This window comes from Leopardus geoffroyi, chromosome D4, assembly GCF_018350155.1.
Source record: "Leopardus geoffroyi isolate Oge1 chromosome D4, O.geoffroyi_Oge1_pat1.0, whole genome shotgun sequence".
Lineage (NCBI taxonomy): Eukaryota > Metazoa > Chordata > Mammalia > Carnivora > Felidae > Leopardus > Leopardus geoffroyi.
The window spans coordinates 60129980-60155133 of NC_059342.1; the positions used below are offsets into that span (position 1 = coordinate 60129980).

At 38.4% G+C, this 25154-nt stretch overlaps 1 protein-coding gene across 5 annotated transcripts in view; it reads left to right on the plus strand.

The window, feature by feature from the left end:
- The window catches only part of TDRD7 (tudor domain containing 7), a 77845-nt gene that overhangs the window by 18409 nt on the left and 34282 nt on the right, over nucleotides 1-25154 (plus strand). For all 5 annotated transcript variants that reach the window (XM_045467339.1, XM_045467338.1, XM_045467341.1 and 2 more), the window contains 4 exons: nucleotides 829-970; nucleotides 1936-2149; nucleotides 13345-13418; nucleotides 15646-15863. In XM_045467339.1, coding sequence (XP_045323295.1) covers nucleotides 829-970; nucleotides 1936-2149; nucleotides 13345-13418; nucleotides 15646-15863 — 648 coding nt within the window. The remainder of the gene's footprint in view (nucleotides 1-828; nucleotides 971-1935; nucleotides 2150-13344; nucleotides 13419-15645; nucleotides 15864-25154) is intronic.

Below are 25154 nucleotides of genomic sequence, written 5' to 3' on the forward strand. Positions count from 1 at the left end.
CTGTTTTATAGCTGAGAGAGTGTACTACAATGTGGGAGCTAAGCTGCTTTGTCCCAAGTGATCCAGCTAATCTGTTTCAGTGGCAAGATTAGGATTGGGTTGTCTTTGAGAGGTAATAAAAATAGCGATTATGAGTACCTACTTTGGATTCAGAGAGATAACCTAGCTGTGTCACTCGGGAAGGTTGCTTAACTTCCCTGAGCCTCTGTTCTCCCATGTATAAAATCAAAATAAAATATATCTCGCAGATTATATGAGATAATATGTGCAGATCACAGGTTTCTTTTGGTTCATTGGTTAATCCCATAGTACCTAGCACATTATAGATGTTTAGTGAATACTTGTTTAAGGAATAAATGAAATTTTCAATTTGAGGAGAGATCATTCAATGTGCTAGACTATTCTTTTTTAAAAAAAAATTTTTTTTTAACGTTTATTTATTTTTGGGACAGAGAGAGACAGAGCATGAACGGGGGAGGGGCAGAGAGAGAGGGAGACACAGAATCGGAAACAGGCTCCAGGCTCTGAGCCATCAGTCCAGAGCCCGACGCGGGGCTCGAACTCATGGACCGCGAGATAGTGACCTGGCTGAAGTCGGACGCTTAACCGACTGCTCCACCCAGGCGCCCCTGTGCTAGACTATTCTTGATGTCTCTTATAGAATGTAATTTTGCTCTAACAGTATCAAAAAGAGAGAGGGATGTGAATATTTGCATACAGCTTGAGTTGGAACATGTAAACTCACTAAGATCCACTTTTAAAAATCGGCCTCTAGGCAGCAGTGAATCTGAGAAATGTTTCTCCTCTCACCTTGCCTCTCGTGAATAGATTACCTGCTATGCCATGGCCTGCACAGAAACTGCAAGAATTGCTCAGCTTGTGGCTCGTCAGAGGAGTTCTAAAAGGAAAACTGGGCGGCAAGTTAATTGTCAGATGAGAGTGAAGAAAACTATGCCATTTTTTCTAGAAGGTAAGGTCTTTTCACATGCTAAAATTTTTAAACCTATCTATGAATACATTGTCATATGGAATTATGGAAATATTGCTTGTATTCATGATAAACACCTATATTTGTTAGCATTCATAGGTCAAGAGGGAAATCTTAAAGCTAGTACTGTATTTCCATTTGAAATGAAGTGAAGATGATGAGCATGACTCACTAAGTTATTACACAATGTGAGATAATTCAGTTTTAATTAAGCTTATTATGGCAAAGTGTTGTTTTATTCTTTTAGGTTTTTGAGGGGGGGAAGCCTCATCCAGAATGTTGGATGAACCAAGAACCTATGATTTAATGTCTTATTTAGCAAATCATGTCTTTTATATTAAGATCCTCTATTTTTGGAAAAACATGAATTATATTGTACACAAAGGTGTTATAGGCAACCTAGCCAGTGTTTACTGAACAATTATCTCAGAGAGCTTTTAATCAGTTCTAAAACTAAATTCTCAAGATATAGTTCAATGATAATATGAAGGAGTAGACCCCCAAATGCCACCGTGAGCATTTTAGACAAGGGAACAGTCATGGGAGAATGGCCATGTAGGGCTTCATGGCAAAGGGGGATTGAACCCAGATCTTGAATGAGGGGAAGAATTTCAATTGATGGAGAAGAAATGGGAGGCCTGAGATATGGCTGAGTGTGCTACATTTGTAGCAACATGGGGTGGCTGCCACTGAAGTGTTGGTTGGTGAGTAGAGGGAAGGTAACTGGCTAATTTAGCAGATGAAGCCACGTTTTGAAGAAATCTCATCTGTTGAATACCAATGTCTACTTCCCCTACTGACAAACCCTGTAGTGGCAACTTCCTCGTGTTCTTACAAACTATTCTGAGAATAGAGACTCCCAGAAAACATCTGGACAGGGGAGTGGCATAGTGACATGAAGCTTTTGGGAAGCTAATTGATTCCATTATGTATGCCTAACTTCACAGGAAAACCAAAAGCAACCCTCAGACAACCAGGATTTTCTTCAGATTTTTCTATCAGCAAAAAACCTAATACAACACTGCTAAGAGACAGAGGAAACTCTCTTGGAGTTAAGTCTGATGCTGAAATGCCGCCTTACACGTTACACACAACTGCTGGAAGTGAAGTATTCAAAGACGTTCCAGTGCAGAGACATGTGACCATGTCTACCAGCAACAGGTATTTGGGCTTTGTCTGGCTAAAAGGAGAAGTTTGGTGAATCTATGATAATAAATGTTAAAAGCGTTCCGGATAAGAAGGAAATACTTTCTGTTTTACCTAATGTAAGTTCACATGTAGCCGAGAAATGCATCATTACTAGTAAATCCACTCTTCCTGGCTACCTGAATGTCATTGTCTGAGTATCTTCATTTTATATTTTCTCTACATTGTTGGTAATTTCTCCTTGTAAAATTCATTTTGAAAGCTCTCACAGGAAAAGAAAAGGCTCTTGAAGGCTATTCTAAGATGCTATTTCAGGATAACTTACAACTTTTTCTGAAAACCTTTCTTATAATTAGTTTTATAACTTCTAGGTAACATTCTTGATTTGCACATTCCACTCTGCTCCAATAATCATATCTATAATTCTATAGATTATATATATACATATATATATTATATTATATTATATGATTATATCTATAATCATACATCCATGCATCAGCATATCTGACTGGCAATATTAACACAACCTTCAAGTCCTAGTTTGAGTGCTGCCATTTATTAGCCAGGTGAACAAGTGAAATGATTTCATCTTTTAGGGCTGTGGTTTGTTGTTGTGGTTTGTTGAATGAAAATGTTAAACTAGGTGACCTCAAAGTTCCTTTTCGGCTTTAAATCTTACACTTTTTGTAAGGTAATTCAGGTCAGCAAACTATGACCCACGGGCTAAATCTGGCCCATTGCCTGTTTTGTGTAAATAAAGTTTTATTGAAACAAAGCCACATCCCTTTGTTTATATCATTGTCTGTGATTTCCTTTGCGCAACTGCAGTTAAGTAGTTGTGCAGAGACATTATGGCCTGCCAAACCTAAAATATGCACTAGTGGACACTTTTATAGGAAACATTTACCAACTCCTGATATAGATGAATGAGTATCCCATTCTTTCATTCTTTTTGTGCCTTTATAAAACAAATTTTGTTGTATTATTTTTTTTAAGTTTATTTATTTTGAGAGAGAGAAAGAGAGAGAGAGAAAACATGACCAGGGGAAGGGGTGGGGGTGGGGGTAGAGAGAATCCCAAGCAGGCTCTGCACTGTCAGCACAGAACCCGACATGGGGCTTGGATTCACAAAACCGTGAGATCATGACCTGAGCCGAAATCAAAAGTCAGACACTTAACTGAGTGAGCCAACCAGGCGCCCCATGTTATATCCCTTTAAATCGGTGTTCAAATATTCCATTTTGTGTAAAAGCTACACCTCCCCCACCCCAGCACTCCCCCTACTATACTAGAATATTTAGAATTATTTTTTTTAACTTAGTTAAAATTTTTTATAATGGTATATATTTAGTGCTATTTATGGTTAGTTGTTATAATTTTGATAAGGTCTAGAAAATACATAGTTAGAACTTGGATCTTGACTCAAAGCACTAGTTAGGGCCAGCATGTGACTGAGGTACCACTGTCTCCTCTGTTTCCATGCCTCCATTTCAAGTTCCTATTTTGAATTGAATCTATAAAATGACAACAAAACCAAGACATACTGGATTATGGGGCCAGGAGAACATTCTCTACCCCATGGTCTGGTGTCTCCTACCCATCTCTTACTGGCAATGGGCAACCCAGGTAAGTGCCTTCCATTCCTCCAGGTAGGACCAGCAGTGATTGAGAGGGAGCTGTGCTAGCACCAAGATGCCCAAAGAGCAGACCCAAGATCGTACTTTCTGACCTACAGCCTAGTGTGTTCTCACCCTCTTTCACCTGGCAGCGTTAGGTCCAGGGAAGTGCATTCTGTTCCTGTGGGCAGCACCTGATCAAGAAGGAGCCCCAACAGCAACAAGTAAATTTAAGTTAGCCCATAAGGGCTCTGAAAAATCAGTTATCATTGGAACTACAGCTACAAATGTGGGCCAGGAGCTGTGTGCTAAATCTAAGCAGGTGATTGCCTGCTAAAATAGGACTTTTAAATTGGATTAATAGTTTCCTAATGTATGTCCAAATGTCCAGGATACAATAAAAAGTCACTTGTTATACTAAGAACCAGGATAATGACAACTTGAATAAGAAAAGATAGTTGACAAATGCCAAGAGCAAGATCAGTCAGATGTTGGAATTATCTGGCAAGAATTTTACAGCAGCTCTCCTAAAATGCCAATGAGCAAATGAAAAGAATTTGGGGGGCAAAATGGGAAAAAAAGAAAATTCACCAAAGAAGTAGAACATATAAAAAAGAATGAAATGGAAACTGTAGTATTAAAAAAAATGGAACACCAAACTAAAAAACTCACTGGGTAAGCTCAACAACAGAATGAATACGACAGAGGGAAGAATCCATGAACTCAAAGATAGAGCAATAGAAATTACACAATCTGACCAACAGAGTAAATAGACTTCCTTCAAAAACAAAACAAACAAAAGAACACCTACCAAAGCCTGAGGGGTCTTTGGAAATAAAACACCTAGCAGAGCCTTAGGAATCTGTGGGGGGAAATAAAAGATCTAACGTTTGTATTATCAGTGTCTTGGGAGAAGAGAAAGAGTGGGGCTGAAAGAGTATTTGAACACAAAATGGCTGAAAACTTCTCAAATTTGGCTAAGGATATAAACCTACAGATTCAAGAGTTCAGAGAATCCTAAAAAAGATAGATCCAAGAAACCCACATGAAGACACATCATATTAAACTTCCGAAAACTAAAGACAAAAAATCTTAAAAACAGCAAGAAATGACACATCACTTATAGGGGATTACCAGTTTTAATGACAGTGGATTTCTCATCTATGACCATGGAGGAACCCTGAAGGAAGGAAACAGCACATTTTTCTTGTGCTGAAAGAAAAAACTGTCAGCCATAAATTCTATATCCAGGAAAAATATACAACAGGAATGAAAGGGAAATAAAGACATTCTCAGATGAAAGAAAACTAAGAGAATTTGTCACTAGTTGACCTACTCTTAAAGAGTGGCTAAAGGAAGTTCTCTCAAGAGAAAATAAATAATATAAGATGGGCTTGGAATTTCAGAAAGGAAAGAGCAGAACTGGTAAAAATAGGTGTAAATGTAAGATTATCCTTCTTATGAGTTTCTTAAATCATACTAGGTTGAAACAAAAATTATAACACTATCTGATAAGTGCTCAACATATATAGAGAACTTAATTAAATTTGCAAAATTGGGGGGAGGAGAGGAGACCTAAATGGAAGTAAGGTTTGTACACTTAAAGTAGTAAAACGTTGATACCAATGGAATGTGATGTTGTATATATATATTGGAATGCTTAAACCAACTAGTAGGAAAGCTATACAAAGTGATATACAGAGTGATCAAACAGAGGAGGGGCAGAGAGAGAGGGAGACACAGAATCTGAAGCAGGTTCCAGGCTCTGAGCTGTCAGCACAGAGCCTGATGCAGGGCTTGAACCCACGAACTGTGAGATTATGACCTGAGCCAAAGTCAGACGCTTAACCAACTGAGCCACCCAGGCGCCCCTATACCACTTTTTCTTTATTCCTCAGTTGATGGACATTTGGGCTCTTTCCATAGTTTGGCTATTGTTGATAATGCTGCTGTAAACATCAGGGTGCATGTACCACTTCGAATCTGTATTTTTGTGTCCTTTGGATAAATACCTAGTAGTGCGATTGCTGGGTTGTAGGGTAGTTCTATTTTTAACTTTTTGAGGAAACTCCATACTATTTTCCAGAGTCACTGTGCCAGTTTGTATTCCCACTAACAGCATTCTCATCAGCATCTGTTGTTTCCTGTGTTGTTAATTTTCCCATTCTGATGGGTATGAGGCAGTATCTCATTGTGATTTTGATGTGTATTTCCCTGATGATGACTGATGTTGAGCATCTTTTCATGTGTCTGTTAGCCATCTGGATGTCTTCTTTGGAAAAATGTCTATTCATGTCTTCTGCCAATTCTTAACTGGATTATTTGTTTTTTGGGGTGTTGGGTTTGACTAATTATTTTCAATGTCAGTCTAATTACTTTAAATGTAAAAATGCATGAAAAGATGTTCAACCTCATTAGCCATCATGGGAACGCATATTAAAACGCATATTAAAATGAGATATCATCATGACACACCTATCAGAATGACTAAAGTAAAAAATAGTGATAATACTGAATGCTGGCAAGGATGCAGAGAAACTGGATCAATTGTACATTGCTGTTGAAAATGTAAAATTAATAGCTACTCTAGAAAACGGTTTGGGAAATTTCATTAAAAAACAAAAGCAACTAAACATGCAGCTATCACATGACCCAGCAGTTGCACTCCTGGGCATTTATCCCAGAGAAATGAAAACTTATATTCATATAAAAACCTGTACACAAATGTTCATAGTAACTTTATTCATAATAGTCCCAAACTGAAAACAACCCCAGTGTCCTAGGTGAATGGTTCAACAGACTGTAGTACATTCAGACCACAGAATACTTAGCAATAAAAAGGAACAAACTATTAATAACACAGCAACTTTGGTGGATTTCAAGGGAATTCTGCTTTGTGAAAGAAGCCAGTATCAAAAATGTTACATGCTGTGTTGATTCTATTTATATAACATTCTTGAAATGACAAAATTGTAGAGATGGAGAACAGATAAGTGTTTGCCAAATGTTAGGGTTTTAGAAGTCGGAAGGGTGGAGCTATAAAGGTATAGCAAAAAGGGGCCTTGTGGGGGCGCCTGGGTGGCGCAGTCGGTTAAGCGTCCGACTTCAACCAGGTCACGATCTCACGGTCCGTGAGTTCGAGCCCCGCGTCAGGCTATGGGCTGATGGCTCAGAGCCTGGAGCCTGTTTCCGATTCTGTGTCTCCCTCTCTCTCTGCCCCTCCCCCGTTCATGCTTTGTCTCTCTCTGTCCCAAAAATAAATAAACGTTGAAAAAAAAAAAAAATTAAAAAAAAAAAAAAAAAGGGGCCTTGTGATGGGACAGTTGTGATTACAATGATTATAGTCTGATGATTATAACCAATAAATTATTGATTACAGTGGTGGTTACAAGGATCTATATATGTGGTAAAATTTCACAGAACCACATGCACACAGACACACACACATGCACATGCGCATACATGTAAAACTGGTGAAGTTTGAATAAGTTCTGGATTATACCAATGTCAGTTGCCTGGTTTTGCTGATGTACTATGCAAAGATGTTACCATTGGGGGAAACTGGGTGAAAGGTGCATGTGACCTCTATGTATATTTTTTGCAACTCCCCATGAACTTAAAAGTATTTCAGAATACAGTTGACCCTGAACACCATCAACATGGAGTTAGGTGTGCTAACCCCACACACAGTCAGAAATACACATACAACTTTTGAGCCCCCCCCCCCCTCAGTTTGACTGCTAATAGTCTACTGTTGACCAAAAGCTTTACTGATAATATAAACAGTAGGTTAACACGTATTTTGTGTATTATATGTATTACACATTGTATTCTTACAATAAAATGAGCAAAAAGAAAATATTTTTAAGGAAATCATAAGAGAAAATACATTTACAGTACTGTACTGTGTCAAAAAAAAATATGCATCTGGTGGACCTGTGTAGTTCAAACTCATGTTGTTTAAGAATCAAGTGTAGGGGCACCTGGGTGGCTCAGTTGGGTAAGCATCCAGCTCTTGGTTTTGGCTCAGGTCATGATCTCACGGTTCATGAATTTGAGCCCCGCATCAGGCTCTGCGTTGGCAGTGTGTAGCTTGCTTGGGATTCCCTCTCTGTCCCTCTCTTTCTGCCCCTCCCCTGCTCCCTCTCTCTGTCTCTCAAAAATAAATAAATAAAAACTTTAAAAAATTTTTAAAAAGTGTAAAAAGTTAAAAAAGGGATAGCAAAAGCCTTATTTATATAGTTTTAGTTTTGAGAATTAATATATCCTTTTATCTTTTGCCTTTCACTGTAAAATTTTCAAATTTCATAAGGTAGAATATCTTGTACAATAATTTCTAAAACTATACACCTAACTGTCTTCAGCTGTCTTGCTTTACACAGGTTATGTTACAGACTACTTTAACTATAAACTGTTAAAGATGTCATAAAACATCTTCATCAAACCTTTTTTTTAAGAGCACAATACAAATTGAAAGAATCCTTTTAAGAGGAATCTAAATACCACCTGGTGGCAACTATTATGTGCATCCCTTTTAATTATAAAATCAAAAAAATTACTCTTACCAAAAATAGAACAAGAGCAAAAGCTGTTTTATCTACTTATAAAATACATGAGCAGTAATAGTAAGTAGTAAAAGCTATTATTAACTTAAAATTTGGAGGGTCACCAAATCTTTTGGGAAGCTGATAAAAGGTATAAATGATTTTCCCAGAAAAATATATGTGTACACATATACATACATCTTTGTATATTCAGGAGATTCATGGACCTCAGAAGCCCCTTCTCAGGATCTTTGGTCAAGAATTTATGCCTGCCAGTTAAACTGAAAGGGTTCTAGAAAAATAACATAGCTGATATTTTCTGATATTGTAGGCATCAATCTAAGTTTATCATGTGTCCAGTAAAATACAAAGAGGGGTCGGGAGTAAGGATATATGATTGATTTATGATTCCTCTGGTTTATATGAGGGAAGGAAATGTGTATATCTAAAATAATATAATATATAACCATAGTATTTTTATTAAAGTGATAAGATTACTAAATGAGGTATTTAATGTATTTATCCATAAAACACAGATAAATATGGTACTGAAGTTCAAGATTCCCATTAGGCCTAGAAAGAGAGAAGAAATTACTGTGTGTATATTGTAGTGAGTAAGATCATGGACTTTGGATAGGAACAAATGGCTGTTTGGCACTAGCCAACAGGCACTATGATTGAAAAGGCATCTTTCAAGGATTAAGCTAAATAAATGTGAATTTGTTGTTGGTTTCTGCTTCTTTGTATATGTTTAAAACTGTTGTATGTTTAGTATGTGCTAAATATTTGTAGGAAGTATTTTCTAAAATACATTTATTGCTTGGCTCTGATTGTAAAAATACTATGTGTGTGGCATAGAAAATTTGCCAAGTGTAAAGAAGTAAAGGGAATTTTTAAAATTGCCTCTAATCCGGAGCACCTGGGTGGCTCAGTTGGTTGGTTAAGCATTGGACTCTTGATCTCGGTTCGGGTCACGATCTCACAGTTTGTGGGATTGAGCTTGGAATTCTCTCTCTCCCTCTCTCTGTGCCCCTCCCTTGCTCATGTTCTCTCTCTCTCTCAAAATAAATAAATAGACTTAAAAAAATTGCCTCTAATCCAAACATAAATGTAAACATTTAAAAGTTGTGGATATATAAAACGTTTAAACATAAATGTAAACGTTTAAAAGTTATGGATATATAAATTTTTAAAAATACAAATGGGCTCTTGCTATATCTTACTATTTTATAACCTGTTTTAAAAGGTAATATATTGGGGTGCTTGGGTGGCTCCGTCGGTTAAGCGTCCGACTTTGTCTCTGGTCATGATCTCACAGTCTGTGAGTTCGAGCCCCGCATCGGGCTCTGTGCTGACAGCTCGGAGCCTGGAGCCTGCTTCTGATTCTGTGTCTCCCTCTGTCCCTCCCCGACTCACACTCTCTCTCCCTCTCTCAAAAATAAATAAACATTAAAAAAAATTTTTTTTTAAGTAATAATATATTGTTAACCACATGATTAAGTATACTAGTACATTATCATTTTTAATGTCAGGGAGATCCGTTGTCCAGCCTCCTATTGCTGAATATAAATTATTTCCACTATTGTAAGCAATTCTACAATGAAACATATTTGTAGAACAGTCCTTGCATATATTCATGACTAGTTCCTTAGAATAAATTGGTAGGAAAAGGGTAAGAGGGTATACATTCTAAAGCTATTACCAATTTGTGCTCTACACAGATTATACCAATTATATTCTAGAAGCATATGGAAGTGATTATTTTCTTGTACCCCTGCCAGTACTGGGCACCACTTTTTCAGTTGATGCCAAAAGGTGAAAAAATATACCTATATTTTAATTTCTATTTCTTTGACTTTCATTCTTAAGGGGTTATAATTTTGTCATATGTTTACTTGACCATTTATAGATCTTTTATGAATTACTTGTCTTTGCCGTTTGTACAAACTTTCTGTTGGTTTTTTCTTTTTTCTTTCTCATTTGTAAAAATAATTTATGAATTAAGGATGTTGACCCTTTGTAATATGTTGGCAATATTTCCTCAGTTTATTTAATTTTTGTATTTCCACTATACAAAAACTTTAAAATTTTATATTTTTTTATCTAACTAAATCTACCAATCTGTTCCTTTGTGGCTTCTGTCTTTAGGTATTATGCTTAGAAAAGCATTTTTACCCCAATACTGTATAATAGGTCTTCTGTTTTCTTTTAGAATTTTTATGGTTTCGTTAAATCTTTAATCCAAAATTTATGTGGTTGTATATCATGAGAGTTAGCAGTCTTGTTAGCCAGATGTCCTAATACCAGTTATTACATAATTGGTTTCTTTCCATGCTGGTTTAAAATGCTGTCTTTACCAATTGTAAATTGTTATAAATATATGACTTGGTTTCTGGCCTTTTCATTCGGAATCATTAATTACCTGTCTAATTCTTTTGCTGTGCCAAACTATTCAGATTATTATAACTTTATAAGGTGTTAATAACCTTTACTCTCTACTTCCTCCTCTTTCTACTGCTGATTTGGTTTCTTGCTTCTAACATGTGCTTTTATTACACTTATTGCCACTATCATAGCACTTAGTAGGTTTTGTTCTTATAGATTTTGTCAGTGCATTATTACCTATTTTTGTGTAAGAGGTAATACAAATCTAGCAGCTCACAACACCTAATTATTATTTCCTAATTCCTGTGGGTCATGTATCTGGTACTGCTTAGCTAGGTCCTCTGCTTCAGTCTCTTATGAGGCTGCTGTGGGTATTGGCCATGGATGGGGTGAACTGAGCAAGAATCTGCCTCTGGGCTGACACACATGCTTGTTGGCCAAATCACTTTCATTTTTTCCCTCAGTGCTTGACTTCCTGGCTGTTGGCCAAAGACCACCTTCAATTTCTTACCACATAGGCCTTCCCAATATGGCCATTGGCTTCATCAAAGCCAGCAAGGAAGAGATTATGCTGGGGGGGTGGGGGGGAGAGGGGGGATTTGTAATCTCATCATTTGTAATCCCCTCAGCCTTGAAATATTCTGTTGGTTAGAAGCAAGTTACTCAAGGGAATGAGGTTATATAAGGCTGTGGCTTGGCCACCAGGAGGCAAGAGTCACTGGGGGCCATGTCATAGCAGCTTACTATGGTTGGTTTTCTCAACTGTACATATAGTCCATGAGATAGGGGTGTGTTTCTCTTGTTTAATTGTAGATAATTCCTGTCTGCCCATACCCAGCTCATAGTAGGTCCTGAAATAAGTGTTTGTAGGGTAAGAATGTGTCTCTAATAAATGGCGTATGTTTAGATTCGATAGGGTGTTTTTTGGACCAGTCTAAGTATTTGTCTTTTAAAATACTTAATAATTTGTCTTTTAAAATACAAAATAATAAATTTTTTATACTTTTATAAGACTGGTTGGACCACTTTCATCTTATTATGTTTGTTTTTTACGTGTCCCTGCAGTTTCCCTTGAAATCTTTCTTTTGCTATGTCAATTGTTTTCTGTCCCATCCATCAGACCTACCTATGCCTGAGCCATATCAGTCCCTGCCATAATCTCTCTGTGCTCCCTCTTTGCTCATAAGCCTCTGCCTGCTAATAGAGCCCTCACAGCTGACTCCAAGCAGAGGAGGGTTCCAGTTTACAACTTTAGGGCTCTGGTGCAAGGGAAAAGAGGGCTGTCTCCCTGCCAGTTCTCTAAAAATAGAAGTTGGATATGTTTTTGGCATCTTCCATTATTACCTAGATGTATTAATATGTAAACATGATGTTCTTATAGTTGCATAGCATCATATATTAAATAAGTTGTATTGGTAGCCTACCATTTAATAATTTCTTGTAGAATTAAAGTATTATGAGGAGATGTTCTTTATTCCAAAGAATTCATCTAATTTTTAGAGTATTCCATACTATCTAAAAGTTGGAAAATATGTATATTGTGTCATTGTCACCTGTTCTAGTTCCATACCCACTTCTGGGCAAGATGTACTCATAGGTTGATTCAATCATCCTATTCATTCCTACAACATTCACTGCCCTTTGCAAGTACCAAGCACTGCCCTAGGCTCTGGGAACAGGTTATTAAGACACTTGGAGCCTAGGGAGGGAGAACATGTGTGTGTGTGTGTGTGTGTGTGTGTGTGTGTGTGTGCGCGCCCGCGCGCGTGTGTGTGTGTGTGTCTGTCTGGTTTCATTGTCCTCATATTTGGAAAAATCTTCCTATGTATATCCAATGTAATTCATATAAAAATTATTTTGGTGAGTGTATGAAGTGTGGGGAGACAATGCTTTTTCTTTTCTTTTTTTTTTTTTAATTTTTTTTTTCAATGTTTATTTATTTTTGGGACAGAGAGAGACAGAGCATGAACAGGGGAGGGTCAGAGAGAGAGGGAGACACAGAATCGGAAACAGGCTCCAGGCTCTGAGCCATCAACCCAGAGCCTGACGCGGGGCTCGAACTCACGGACCGTGAGATCGTGACCTGGCTGAAGTCGGACGTTTAACCGACTGCGCCACCCAGGCGCCCCAATGCTTTTTCTTTTCTAACTTGCTACTTGAGCAGTCCCTCTGTGGTTCGGAATGCCACCTTTCTCACGTGCTAAGATACAGCGTCAATTGAGTGTTTCTAAGCTCTGTATCATTTTACTTATCTGTTTAAGTATTATAAATGTTGTAACTTTATAACTCACTAAAGTATCTGGTGGTATAAGTCCTTCATTTTTTGGTTATATTCCAAAATATTCTTTATGATCAACTACTTATTCTTTGCATGGTTTTATTTATTTTGTATCGCCGGTCCCTTAAAGGTGATTAATTGGAAATCTAACTTCCATGTTCTCTTAAAGTCTTAGTTTAAATTTAGCTTTTAACACATTTTCTCTAATATGAAACATGAAAGTTGATACCAGTATCATTTTCATTTTTGCTCATTTTGAAATATTCTAATGACTTCTTTTGCTATTCAGTGCCACAGAAACTTTAAATGAAAAGCACAGTGCTTAAAACTTGGCATAGACTTTGATGTTTGAATTTTAACTTACTTTTTTTTTTAACACCTTAGGTTTAGCCCAAAGGCGTCCCTCCCACCACCTTTTCAGATGCATCTCTCAAGAACCTGTGCTAAGGAAATAAATGGTATGTTTTCTAAACATTATCTTCATGATACATTTCGGCTTCTAGAGCCTTAGAACCCCAAGAAAAATATCTGGTGGTGGCTGTTCGCATTTGCTCTCACCCTATCCTGTTTATTATCTTTCTTCCCCTCTTTCCTCATTTCTTTAAATTATGAATTGAAGTGATCTAAAGAGAAAATAGTACCTCCAGGGATATCATTATTCTGACATAAGGCCTTCCGCATATTAGACGAGTTCTGTTTCGCTCCATGTGTCACCGAGAGATACTTATGTGCCTTGTCACCCTCTTACTCTTCAGAGGATAAGATTTAAAGCACATAAGTACGAGGTTTCAACTCAGAAAATAGTTTCAGATACTCCACCATTTTTAAAAGCTGGGACCCTAAACTATACACAGTGACCACTAAGCATCTTAGTATGATACAAATGATTCCTTGGGTTAGAAGATCCAAAAAAGCTGTTAAGAAAACAGTAAGAAACATAATAAAGTCAAAGAATCTGAAGATTAAAATTGCACACACTTGTCGAGGTGCCTGGGTGACTCAGTCAGTTGAACATCTGACTTGGGCTCAGGTCATGATCTCATGGTTTGGTTCGTGGGTTCAAGCCCTGCATCGGGCTCACTGCTGTCAGAGCAGAGCCCATTTCAGATCCTCTGTCTCCCTCTCTCTTACTGCCCCTCCTCCATTCACGCTCTCTCAAAAATGAAAAAAAAAAAAATTAAAAAAATTAAAATGCACACAGTCGGCATCTGGTCTCCTCCAACCAAAGTATAAATTCCCTGCTCATAGATGCATCTGAGGGAACAGTGTTTCAGGATCAGTATTTACATTGCATGAAATTTAAGTGTGATTTTAAATGATCTGCTGTTTCAAGTGTGATTCTGAGTCAAGATCATTTTTTCCATATGAACACATCTCCAGTATTTCTTATGGAAATTACTTGAATCATATGATTTTTGTTTCTGTCAATAACTTTTACACATGTATTTTCTTTTTTTAAATTTCTTTTAACGTTTTATTTATTTTTGAGACAGGGAGAGACAGAGCATGAACAGGGGAGGGTCAGAGAGAGGGAGACACAGAATCTGAAACAGGCTCTGGGCTCTGAGCTGTCAGCACAGAGCCCAACGCGGGGCTCGAACTCACGGACCGAGAGATCATGACCTGAGCCGAAGTCGGCCGCTTAACCTGAGCCACCCAGGCACCCCTACACATGTATTTTCTGAAACATGGCTACTCCCTTAGAGGTTGTAAATTCTTTTAAAATAGAGTAAGCTTTTTTTCTGCAGAACGCTGAGGACTTGTTTCAGGAGGATTGCAGTTCACGGGACAGCTGATATGTACACGCTTACACACAGCCTCTCCTACCTGTTATAAAACAGACTCCTTCGTTGATTTAACAGAAACCACACAAGCTTAGGGGACTCCCAGTGACCCCACAAAACAGATGCATTTGCAGACTCCAACTGTGTATTAGTTACTGACACTCTCTCTTTAAGGGGGGTCTGACCAGTTCTCAGAAGCTCATCTTTTCCTTATTCCTGATCCTTTTATATCATTATTTGGGAAGAACCTAAATAAATTAGTGATGTCCTTATATGGACATTGTGTGCCCTTTTGTTTGCTGAGCCAAACTCAGTCTAGTGCCTTGTGCTGGGTGAGAGCAGAGTTAGCATCCAGCCCTCCTCAAGGAGCTGCTCACCCTTTGGCCTCCTGGCATCCTCAGAGGCTAGAGGCCCCAGACCAGTCTGTGTATCTCTCTACCTGCCAGTTTAAAATAGAACTTCTGTGTATTGCTAAATTGTTTTTCTCATTAATAAAGCAGAAAAACATATTTCAAAACCTGGACATTTTTAAAATTTTCTATAAAATGTTCTTTGATCTTACTATTAAAGCACTATCCTAATGCTTTGTGGAATACAGGTTTAAATAAAGCATTGCATATAAACCAGTATTGTCTAAAGTTTAACCTTTCTTAGTTGCAGTTAGAGAATGATTGGTTAAATACTAAATTTTATTATTCTCTATGAGACAAGATCATCCTGATGTTTAAATTAGGAAGCACCCTTGTCAGTGTCCTTCTTGGCCTTATCCTGTCCACTTCTAAGTCCCTTGACCCCCATAAGCCTGAAGTGTAACAAAGCCTAATAACACAGATACTAGGTAATGGGGATAATCTAAAATGTTAAGCCTTTTGGTTAATGCTATCATTTTTTTAATTTAAAGATAATTTAAATCAGACTGTTGAAAAACCAAATGTCACGCCTCCTGCCTCTTACACTTATAAAATGGATGAGGTTCAAAACCGCATAAAGGAAATACTAAACAAGCATAACAATGGCATTTGGATATCTAAGCTTCCACATTTTTACAAAGAGTTATATAAAGAAGAACTTAATCAAGGAATTTTACAACAATTTGAACACTGGCCTCATATTTGCACGGTACGTTTCTCCTTACTCCTCCCTTCTGATGCCTGCTCCCTGCCCTTCTTTCAGATTTTGAGTTATTAATCACATCACCTTTGATACAGGGAGCATGACGCACTTGACATAATATTGCTTCATTAATATTTATCTCTAAGATGAACATATATTGGTTCTTACTTACAGAGATAGGTCAAGGTCGAGGGCTGTGTGTGTTGTGATTGCTGTTTTTACATATTTTGTTTTAAATTATTTTTAAGTGCATTTTATATGTGGTAATATGTATACCATTTTGTATCAAACTGTTACCAATGGATACTGATAACTTTGCCATTTTAATAACTTGAACTTACTGGTAATAAAACTGCATTTGCCTCAAAATTTTACATGCTGGTTCCTGAGCATTTTTTAGAGACATTCAGCTGAACTGATTTTAGTTATTTTGACTACTTATTTATACAGTATCTTATTTTAATTTAAAAAGGAATGTAGGGTTATGATTTAAAATTTTTGCAAAATTCTTTGGAGGAAAAAATTGACAAGTTAACTGACATCAATTTCTATACCTGTTTCTACTTGAGTGTCTGTTATAATACAATGATGGATCAGAATAGTTTATTAGAAATCTTAGTTCAGCCAGCGATAGAGACAACTAAATTCCTAAACCAAAGTAACTAACTTTCAGGTTTCTTAATGTTTTCATTTACATAGAATGTATTCAATCATGTAACTATTCTAAATGGTAGCATTAGCCGCTACTTGGTGCTTCTGGAATTAAATATACATACAATTTTGTTTTATAGAAGGCTTTCATTTATTTAATTGAATATGTATTTTGGCCCCTGACCTTGTTGGGTAATGCACAGGCCACTCTCTTTTTCTAAGCCCCTGGCCTGAAGACATGTATTTTTGTAACCAGTTTTTCCTCCAGGTCACTGACATGCATTCGAGTTCCAGTCACTTTCCAGGCAAAAGTCATTCTTTCATGCATCCAACCTATTTATTCATACACGATTTACTGTGCACCTGCTGGTACCAGTCACTGACTTAGACGCTAAGAACACCTTAGAGGCATGTCACGTGTCAGAATATTCAGTAGGAAGTGGGAAAACAAGAAGAAATAGCAAACTCTGGCAATAGGCTGTTTTCTTCCTTACGAAGTCAAGAATGTTTACAGACTGTAAGAATGTTACCCTGATTTATGTGGAATGTAGGGTTTATTCTTATAATGGGAATTCCTATTAGTTGCTGTTCAGTTCATTCCATTTTTACTCCTTTCTAAGGAGAGTTTTCTCACTGGTTGCAGGTTCAGCAGCATTGATGTGCCCGCTCAGATTTCCCTCATCTTGAGGGCATTTTTGATATTTCACCGTGCTACTCAGTTTAGAGGTTCAGGGCATGGAGACCCTTCTCACGGGTGGATAGGGTTATTTATTTTTTAAATCCATAGACAGTCATGAACTTATAGCACATCTCAGTGAACTTAGAGCCTTTTTTTTTTGTCAGGATACACATATAACTCACTATAAAGCTTTTATTTAAAAAAAAAAGTTGTCTTTGGAGTAAAGTTTTAAAAATTAACTCCACAGAATCTTCTTAATGTATTGTTGTTTCTGGTTACTTTATTTTATACTCCATGATAATTACTTTTGTTTGTGTAGCTTAATTTATAGCTTTTGGGGGAAATTTTCATCTGTGTTATCTACGTGTCTGCAAAGCCCCAAAATCTCTCTTGCTAGGATTATAGGTGAGAGAGTATCTCTTTGATGTTAAAACCTTACTTAAAATGAAGGGTTTCCTACTAAATTTCAGGAGCTGAAACAACTGACTTTTTATTTTTTCGTTGCTCAAATTCATCTTTCTTGCGTGATTATTTTCTGTTCAGGAGGTAAGGGTAGAACCCGAAGCAGAAATAGGATATACCTTCCTTATCTATATGCTATGTCTCTCAACTTTGAGTAGGACTTCTTAAGTGCAATCACTATAAATTATTAGGGATGAGAATTGCTTAGTGTAAAAGCATTACATCTAAGATACCAAAAACTGCCAGTCTTATTGATGTCTATTAATATTTTTCAAAACTCTTTTTATAACATCTAAATATTCTTTAATAGCCTACTGGTAAACAGTTTTGAACAGTTACACCATGGTTATTTATAGACCGTTTTAAATAGTTATACTACCATGCTTGTTTTTCTTTTCTTCTGACTTCTTGCTTTCCACTTTGGTGAAAAGCAGAAACACTGAGAGCATGACCAGAGCTGATACTATTACAGGCAAGGACAGACATCCTCAAATGCAGCACAGAAAAGTTAGGGTAAGGAAGATTCGGTCCTGTATTCGGTATGTATCTCTCTATATGGCTTATCGTGTAACCGAAGAAGAAACCCAAGTGCAGTGTATTTCCATATTGTTTTTTAAAGGACTTTCTCAGGGCACCTGGGTGGCTCAGTCGGTTAAGTGTCTGACTTCGGCTCAGGTCATGATCTTGCAGTTTGTAAGTTCGAGCCCCACTTCAGGCTCTGTGCTGACAGTTCAAAGCCTGGATTCTGCTTCAGATTCTGTGTCTCCCTCTCTCTCTGCCCCTCCCCCCACTCGTGCTCTGTCTCTCTCCATCTCTCAAAAATAAATAAACATTAAAAAAGCTTTAAAAAAAGGACTTTCTCCCCTGATCATATAAAACATTCTATATAAAAAATTAAAAATAAAGCTATGAGGGGCACTTGGGTGGCTCAGTCGGTTAAGCATCTGACTTTGACTCGGGTCATGATCTCATGGTTCGTGGGTTCAAGCCCTCTCAGCACAGAGCCTGCTTCAGATCATCTGTCTCCTTCTCTCTCTGTACCTCCCTCAGTTGCACGCATATGCGCTCTCTCTCTCTCTCTCTCTCTCTCTCTCTCTCTCATAAATAAACATTTATACAAAAAGTAAAACTATGAAAGTAAAATCACCCATTTATACATATGTACAGTGGATACCATATATACTTGCAAGACTCAGAGATAACCACTTGCAGGTATTTCCATTTGGATATCAGAATGGGCAACATGAGCTTCTGGGGCCAAATAGCAGCTCTGAAATTTTACTTTCATGGAGGTTTTGATCAGCTGTATGCAGTATTCCATTTCGCAGGGATGTTGGACTACATTTTGATGCAGGCAGAAGGATGCTTTGACTCTTTTGTTCTTCAACTTGGGAATCATCCCGACAACAAAGTGTGGATTGAGTTTTGAAAGCTAAAGAGAATATAAAGTTATACTCACCATGATGAACCAGTTGCATAGTGTTCTAGGCAACTTGTGAGGGAAATGGAAACTGCAGGAGCTGTCCTGGAAAGGCAAAGAGCCCAAGATGGCAGGCCTTAGACCAAGGGTACTGGAGTCGAAGCATTTCCATTCAGTCCTTGGAGGAGGACAACACCTCTTGGGTGTTGTTGGTCTTATTAATAATGTTCTTCTTAACTGCTGTGTTTGGCTAGTATTTATGAAATGCTGCTGTGAACCAGACACTGACCTGGGTGTTGGAATAATAGTAAACAAGACAAACATGATCCTTGCCCTTATGGAACTTCTTGTCTAACAGAGAAAATAAACATGGAACAAATAATGATAAACCTGCGATTGTGTTGAAGGAGAAGGGCAGGGTGCTGAGGAAATGTGTAAACAGGAGGGCCCAACTTAGCATGATGAGTCAAGAACTTCCCAGAGGAGGTGGCTGCTACACTAAAACCTGACAGGTGAACTGAAGTAAGTTAGGCAAAGGAAGCAGCTCATACCGAAGCCCTGAGATGGAAAGAAAAACAGGGCTTTTTCAACTGAAATAAAGTAAGGAGAGAGTGGCTCAAGAAGAAACTCAAGAGGCAAGCAGAGGCTAGGTCACGTCGTGAAAGAGTCATCATTTGGTGGGAACTTAGCAGATTCCCCCCACCATGAGGTCACCTAGGATCCAGAGCCTCTGGCAGACTTGGATTTCTGGTAAAATTCCAGATCTTAAAACAATGACTGTTGAGCCTCAGAGATTTTGTCGACATTCTCTACTTTCTGCAGTATGGGTAGAGAGAGAAACCTCTCCATTCCCACATGAGCCAGAACATCTGTCTGTATTTAATGTCTTACCTAAAGCTGCAGAGAGAGCTGGGGGGCTCATTCTTTGAGCCAGACAGGACCACAGGCACTCAGCTGAGAATTTGTACCCCGCCTCAGTGACCTAGAGGATGAGCATTGGGCAACACTCTGAGTTGTCCTGGAGGCACAGCGGCCTTCGTTACCAATGTGGCATTTCGTGAATGAGAGCATGACATCCTAGAACATAAAATGTGAGTGATTAAAAAAAATGCCCAATTGTACTAATTATTCATGCTTTGATAAAAAGTTTTTACTGTTAATCTGCATTTTTGTTAAGTGTCATCTTCCTACCCACTGGAAAGCACTACGCTTCAAGTTGTTTAGTACTGTAATACCTCAGACTTTAAAAAATGCGTCACGGTGGTGACGGCTGTCTCGCCACTTACAAAGATACGTTTTTATGGTTTTGGATGTTCATGAATGTTTCTGTGGTAATTAATTACATAAGATAATAAGGCACCTGTCAGCCCATGCAAAGTGAACTGCCCTTTTTTTAAAGCCTGGATATTTCTGGGCTAAGAATGAACGACTTGGATTTCTAAGGAAGTGAGTGTAAATCGAACAGCAGTGATGCATGCTCAGACTTAATGGTATCGATACAATCTATATAGCAATGCCAGCCAAAGCCACAGTGAGAAGGTAAACTGAGGCCTTGAAAGTATAGCCATAATATCTCATTGGAATCCAATTTCTTTTCTCACTTTTCACCAATAAAAAAATATGTAGTGAACACACTGGAACAGTTTTTAAATTTAATTTCAGTGAGCATCTGAATAGGAGAAAGAATAGCTCTGTGGCAAAATCAGAACAGAGACATTGGTGTGTATGATGTTGCTGTGCTGGACTTGAATAGAGCAACTGCCCATCGGACCCTAGAGTATGATAGAAGGAGTGTGGGCTGGGGCACCTGGGTGGCTCAGCCCATTAAGCATCTGACACTTGGTTTTGGCTTGGGTCACGATCTCAGAGTTTGTGAGATCAAGCCCCAGGTTGGGCTCTGCACTGACAGCATAGAGCCTGCGTGGGAATCTTTCTCTCTCCCTCTCTCTCCCCCTTCATCACTCTCTCTCTCTCAAAATAAATAAACATTAAAAAAAAGAGTTTGGGCTTTGGAATTCCATGTTTGCCTTGCCATTTCTTGGCTGCATTACTTTCAGCACACAAATCATCCTCTCAGGTCCCGACTCTTCTCTAAAATGTGACTGTTTCATAGCACCTGTGTGGCTCAGTTGGATGTCTGACTTTGGCTCAGGTCATGACTTCATGGTTCATGGGTTTAAGCCCCACGTCTGCTCTGCGTTGACAGCTCAGAGCCCAGAGCCTGCTTTGGATTCTCCCTCTCTCTCTGCCCCTCCCCCACTCACGCCCTGTTTCTGAAAAATGAATAAACCTTAAAAAAATTAAAAAAAAAAAATAAAGTGTGACTATTTGTACCCATTGCATAGGGTTGTTGGAGTAAAGTGAGAGAAACTATAAAAAGCAGCTGCCAGTATGATATCAGACACATAGCAGGTATTTAGGAAAAGGCTGTTTTTGTTTTGTTTTGTTTTGTTTGAGAGAGAGAGAGAGAGAGAGAGAGAGAGAGAGCAGGAAGACCGGCAGGGAAAGAGGGAGAGAGAGAATCTTAAGCAGGCTCTGTGCTCAGCACGGAGTCTAATGCGGGACTCCATCCCACTACCCTGGGATCATGACCTAAGCTAAAATCAAGAGTCAGATGCTCAAACAACTGAGCCACCCAGGGGATTCAAGGCTATTATCTTTTGAGGGGCAGCCCAGCTTAAACTAAAGCAGGTTATATATAACCCACTGGTAAACCAGAGACATGCCCAGCAAGCTCTACAAAGGAACTTATCTCAGTGAAGATAGAGGAAAAATTAAAGAAGGAAGAACAAAAGTTTAAATTGAGAGAAGATAAAGAGCAATAGATGACTGAAGTGAAAGGGATCAAAACTCCGAGATGAGGTGAGTTTCTGTTATCTTGGGGGCACAACCTCCACCCCCAAAGGTAATGAGAACATACCTAGAATACCTACTTAGCCTAGAAGGCACAGCGAAAGCCGCCACTGCCGGCCAAGATCATCCCAAAAAGCTGTGCACACATTTAGCCAGGAGAAGATGCCCTTGTCTTCCTGAGAGAAACTGAGCAAGAGCCTGACCTTGAGCCATGCTGAATGAAAAAGACTTGAAGTCTGTTCTAATATAGTTGCAGTCGGCATCAGTTAGAAGTCCGTAGTAGGAAAAGGGGTGAGAGGTGAGAGAGAGTATGAGCCTTGAAATGTATACAGTCTGTAAAACTACTCATCCAAGGTGGTGGAAAGAGTTTAGTTTCTCTGAGCAGATGGTTTGTAAACAGTCAGGGGTTACCCTCTACAAGAAACTTTTTACTTTTACCTTTGATTAAATATCTGTGGAATATTCTACAAACACTTGTACTTTCTTGAACGGAAGCAACTAAAAACTTGTAACTGTTTCTGAATATCTCGGGTTTGGCATCACTAGCATTGGTAAAGCACTACACAGAGGGTGGCAGATAGATGTAGGTGGTGTGGAACCTTGAGATGTGGGGGTTAGCTCATCTTTGTACTTCTCTGTGTGTAATTTATGCCCCACCCACTGCCCTTGGGTGGCTTCACCTCCCAACCTAGATTGTCTTCATTGTGGCCCAATGATGCCATTGGGGACCATTTTCTCATCTCTTTCTCGTTGTCTGACTTTTCCAGTACTTCTCAGCTTTAGCAAAAAAAAAAAAAAGACTGAGCTCTTAAGGAGGTCATTAACCACTCAATCTTTCTTTCTATGAACTGGCTATTCATAGGGTACTAGCTTCTTGGTCAGTAACTCTTCAATGTTTTCACTGTTGCAAGGTACTCAGGGGTCTTTATTCACTGCTGAAGTTGAGTTTTTAAACTGGTTTTTTTTTGAAGTTCAAAACCTTGCCAATGCTTGGAGAACTGGGAATCAGATCTCCAGGTAAATATGATTTTTTTGTACTGGTGGAAATACAACTGTGGCTGGATAAGGCCTATACAACTGTTTTGGAAAACTTTTATTTAATTAGACAATACCAATTCTGTCATAGAATCATAAAGAAAATTCTAATTCTATGAAACACAGTAAGGTTACCGCAGCAGCTTATGCTGTTTAGTTAGCAGATGAGACTTCCCTAGACTGGAAGGATTTTGGCTTCAGGAATTTAAGTTTACAGCACAGGTAAAATCAGATAGGAAGAAGTAAAGACCTCTTAGAATTAAGAGGAAGAAAGTTTCTAGACTCATAGGGTAAAGACTTTTATGTGTGTGAACAAATGGGGCTCCTGAAGAAATTGATGTTTGAAAGTCTTGGGCCTTACCTATACCAAACCTACTATGTCTATCCTCAATTTACAAAATCCCAGAGGTGTGTGAGAGAAGTATCTCACTGCAATTCCAAATGAGGCAGAAATCAAACTAAATATAATGAACTTGTGGGGATAAAGTCTAAGGCATATCAGGTACCAGAATCTTCTGATGAGTACCAAAGGAGATGGCTTGAACTCTGTGGTGTAGGGAGTTAATCTTTTTTTTTTTTTTTTTTTAATTTTTTTTTTTTCAACGTTTATTTATTTTTGGGATAGAGAGAGACAGAGCATGAATGGGGGAGGGGCAGAGAGAGAGAGACACAGAATTGGAAACAGGCTCCAGGCTCTGAGCCATCAGCCCAGAGCCTGACGCGGGGCTCGAACTCACGGACCGCGAGATCGTGACCTGGCTGAAGTCGGACGCTTAACCGACTGCGCCACCCAGGCGCCCCGGGAGTTAATCTTTTATGTTACCTACCTGTCTTTCCTGTGGGGTCTGGAGGTGCAGTGGGGGTGAGTAAAGATATGAAGTTCTAGGTCATGCCACCTCCCAGTCATTGAAATGGTAGCTTTTTAAGTGGATAGCCAAAGTCCCTCCCCCCCACCAAAAAATGTAGAGCCACAAAACAAAACATGGAGGAAAAGAGTAGGATTATGATATTGAATCTTCTTCTACAGAAGGCTTGACTCCCTCCTCAGATACGTATCTGGATCAGGTAAACTAAAGGTGTAGAGCACCCTTGTAAGAGATAACTGAAATGATGAGCTGCTGATATATCAAACTAAGAACATAATAAAAGCCATATTTCAAGTAGCTGTTGACTTACCTTGGTCATTTGTGAAGGCTAAAGAAAGCTTTCTACTTGGGGGCTGTGACAGGAGATCACATGTCAGTCTGGTCAGATGCACCAGAGCACAGTGAATAATGGACACCACACTGTAACCCACGTTATAGCAATTCCTTGTCTTTGGGGAGATTGCCATAAGTTTGGGATACAGTAGTAGGTATCTCTCCTAAGCCTAGTTTCCAGAAAATTAAAAAGAGACAAAGACACATTTTGTGGAGGATAGGTAGCAATCACTGTAGAATGCCTGGGAAAAGCAAATTTTCATTCATATGAAAATTTTAAAACAAAGTTGAAGTTGAAAAAAATTACATATAAGTTCAAAAATTACATCTGTGAGAGTTAGGTTTTTTAAGTTGAAATGACATGAATTTCATGATTTTTCCCTTTGAATTCCGTAACCCTTCAGCCAGTCTCCAAAGATTGCTTGGAAAGCATGTGGACCAGACATATTATCCATATCACCAAGCTTATCCATGAATATTTGTCTAATGTATTGAAGGACATCTCATTCAGCCTTGGTTAGTGTCAGGTTCAGTTCCGGAAATCAGGCCTGTGTTTAATCTTAGTAAAGGCTGAATTGAATTTAAAGAGGCCAAATTACTGGAGAACAAAGTAGAGTTTAGGCTCATAACCAATCCTCTTGAGACTGAGGAAGAAGCACATTGGAAAATGCCTACAATTCAAGGAACTAGTCATTTGGAGATAGGGGGTGGTTATCTACTTTAAACAATAACAGTAAGGTGAAACTGCTTAGGAAAGAAATCTGTCTTCTAGTTCAGGTGGTTATTTGGCTGTTGTTAGAAATTCGGATAAACTTAGGCTTGTTGGTTAAAAATCTACTTTATAGGCTGACTGGAGAAGCTTGACTTAAATGTTGTAGACACAGCCCTGGAAGCTTACTAATTCCAGATGATCTTTTAGCATTATTATGATACAAAGGTCAGAAAAGAAAGGGAATTTTGTGCCCCTTAAGTGGCTGTAATGTTCATAAACTTCTGTT